Source organism: Crocodylus porosus, unplaced genomic scaffold, assembly GCF_001723895.1.
Source record: "Crocodylus porosus isolate Cpor-Errol unplaced genomic scaffold, CroPor_comp1, whole genome shotgun sequence".
Lineage (NCBI taxonomy): Eukaryota > Metazoa > Chordata > Crocodylia > Crocodylidae > Crocodylus > Crocodylus porosus.
In genome coordinates this window covers 17,422,560-17,424,385 of record NW_017728932.1, presented here as the reverse complement: position 1 = coordinate 17,424,385, position 1,826 = coordinate 17,422,560, and the positions used below count along the sequence as shown (strand labels likewise).

At 60.6% G+C, this 1,826-nt stretch overlaps 1 protein-coding gene across 1 annotated transcript in view; it reads right to left on the bottom strand.

Moving 5' to 3' along the window:
• The window catches only part of TSR1 (TSR1, ribosome maturation factor), a gene marked incomplete at its 5' end in the record, with an annotated part of 23,706 nt that extends 21,880 nt beyond the window's left edge, over nt 1–1,826 (bottom strand). The window contains 5 exons of the mRNA XM_019545341.1: nt 15–174; nt 504–934; nt 1,244–1,378; nt 1,458–1,674; nt 1,755–1,826. Of these exons, the coding sequence (XP_019400886.1) occupies nt 15–174; nt 504–934; nt 1,244–1,378; nt 1,458–1,674; nt 1,755–1,826 (1,015 nt within the window). The remainder of the gene's footprint in view (nt 1–14; nt 175–503; nt 935–1,243; nt 1,379–1,457; nt 1,675–1,754) is intronic.

The window sequence follows — 1,826 nt, the reverse complement described above, 5'->3', positions numbered from 1 at the left end:
CTACTGCTACTGACCCTCTGCCTCCTTCAGCTCCTCCTCAGTAGGCCAGGTCTGCTCCCCCTCCATGGGGTCCGGAACCACCTCCGACTGCAGCAACTCTTGCCTGCTGGGATCTGCCTTCATCAAGACCTTCACATCCTCCTCCATCTGGACAGCACCATTTCCAGACTCATCCTGGAAGGCAGGAGGAAGACAGGGCGCCCCCATGCATGAGCCTAGCCCAGTCCAGCATCAGACCAGATTGTAGCAAAGGACAAGATCACTCCACAGCCAACTCCAACCTCAGCAACCCCATGTCACCACATCTAAGACAAACACTGCACTCTACCCAGAGCTCTCATGGTTGAAGTTACACGAACACCTCTAGCCTGTCAATTCCTCACTTCCCAAGCTGGCCAGGTGTGCTGCATAAAGCCTGCAGCAGGCACTCCAAGGCTTCTCAATAATCGGCAAGGAGCAAACTGGGCTGGCAGGGCCAAGCAAAGCCCAGAACACCATCCCACCTGTATTTCCATATCCTGACCCTTCCTCTCCGGACGTTTAGCCGCTCGGGGGTTGAGACACAGAGGGTCTGGAGGCGCATCGACCTGACTCATCTGGAAGTCTCCGTGTCCCACAATGTGCACAAGGCTGTTCACATTGAGGGGCTGTCCCCGAATGAAGCCAGATACCTTCAAGGTGCCAACCAGGTCGCTTTCCTGGCTGGTCACAAACTCAGCAGCATGGGCAAGCAGGTAAGCCCGCCTGTCACGGAAAGCAAGGTGCCGCTGCTTCTGGGCAGCCAGATGCCTCAGCAGCAGCAAAGACTCCTGCTCTGTGTTCAAGGGGAAAAGCTTTGCCTCTGGGAAGCGCTTTTCAATAGCTTTGCTCAGCTTCTTCTTAGCCTCTGTCTGCTTCTTTGGTGGAAGATCAGCCATTCCCTGGAGAACAAGAGCTAAAAAGCAGTACAGAGAACAGCAGAGTTAACAGCCAATGCTTCTGCTACCCAGTCAACCAGTTAATACGCAGCTCAATATAACAACTGGGCAACAGTCTGGGTGTAAGGCATTTTCATGCCTCAGCATCACTGCCATTACCCAGACAGAGAATGCTTCTGGAGCGAGAGCGTTCGCCCAGCTAGCCAGCATTTACGTGGCTAGAACCAAGAGCTGCCAGACAGGCCTGTGGGTCGCCCCACGCGCTGTCTAGAAGCATCTCTCCCCGCTCTGCTGCACGTACGCCCCGAGGCTGGCAATTCACCTACCGCAGCTAGGGAGCCCCTGTGCGAAGAGGCAAGAGAGGCAGTTCTCCCCCGCGCTGTCCCAGCCGTCCTCCGGGTGCAGCACGAACAGCAGCGTGTCCGCGACCTTGGCCAGGTCTAGCACCGCGTGGAAGTCCCCTGCAGACGGGCAATCATTAGGACAGAGCAGCGGGTGCTCAATGAGCACTCAGCAGCCCGCAGGCTGGGGGTCCCTTACCAGCGCGTGCCGAGACAAAGCGCCATCGCTGCCGCAGCCGGGGACAGAGGAGCGCGAAGCCGTGGGCTCCAGCCACCTCTGAGACCACGAGGTTCGCAGTGTTGCTCCGCAGCAGGCGCAGGGCGTCCGGGCCACGCACCCCCTCATGCAGAGGCACCACAGCCACCAGGTGTGGGGGCCCGTCCGCGCCGCCCAGCAGCCGCTTCTCGGCCAGTACCTGCAGACAGAGCCGGCCGCGCGTGAGGCCTCCCGGCACCCCGCCTCCGCATCCCGCCCCGGCCACCGACCCCCGCTCACCGCCTCCCGGCGCCGCCGCCGGAGCTGCAGGGCCTGGTGCCGCCGGTCCTGGCGTCTCAGGCCGCGGCGCCG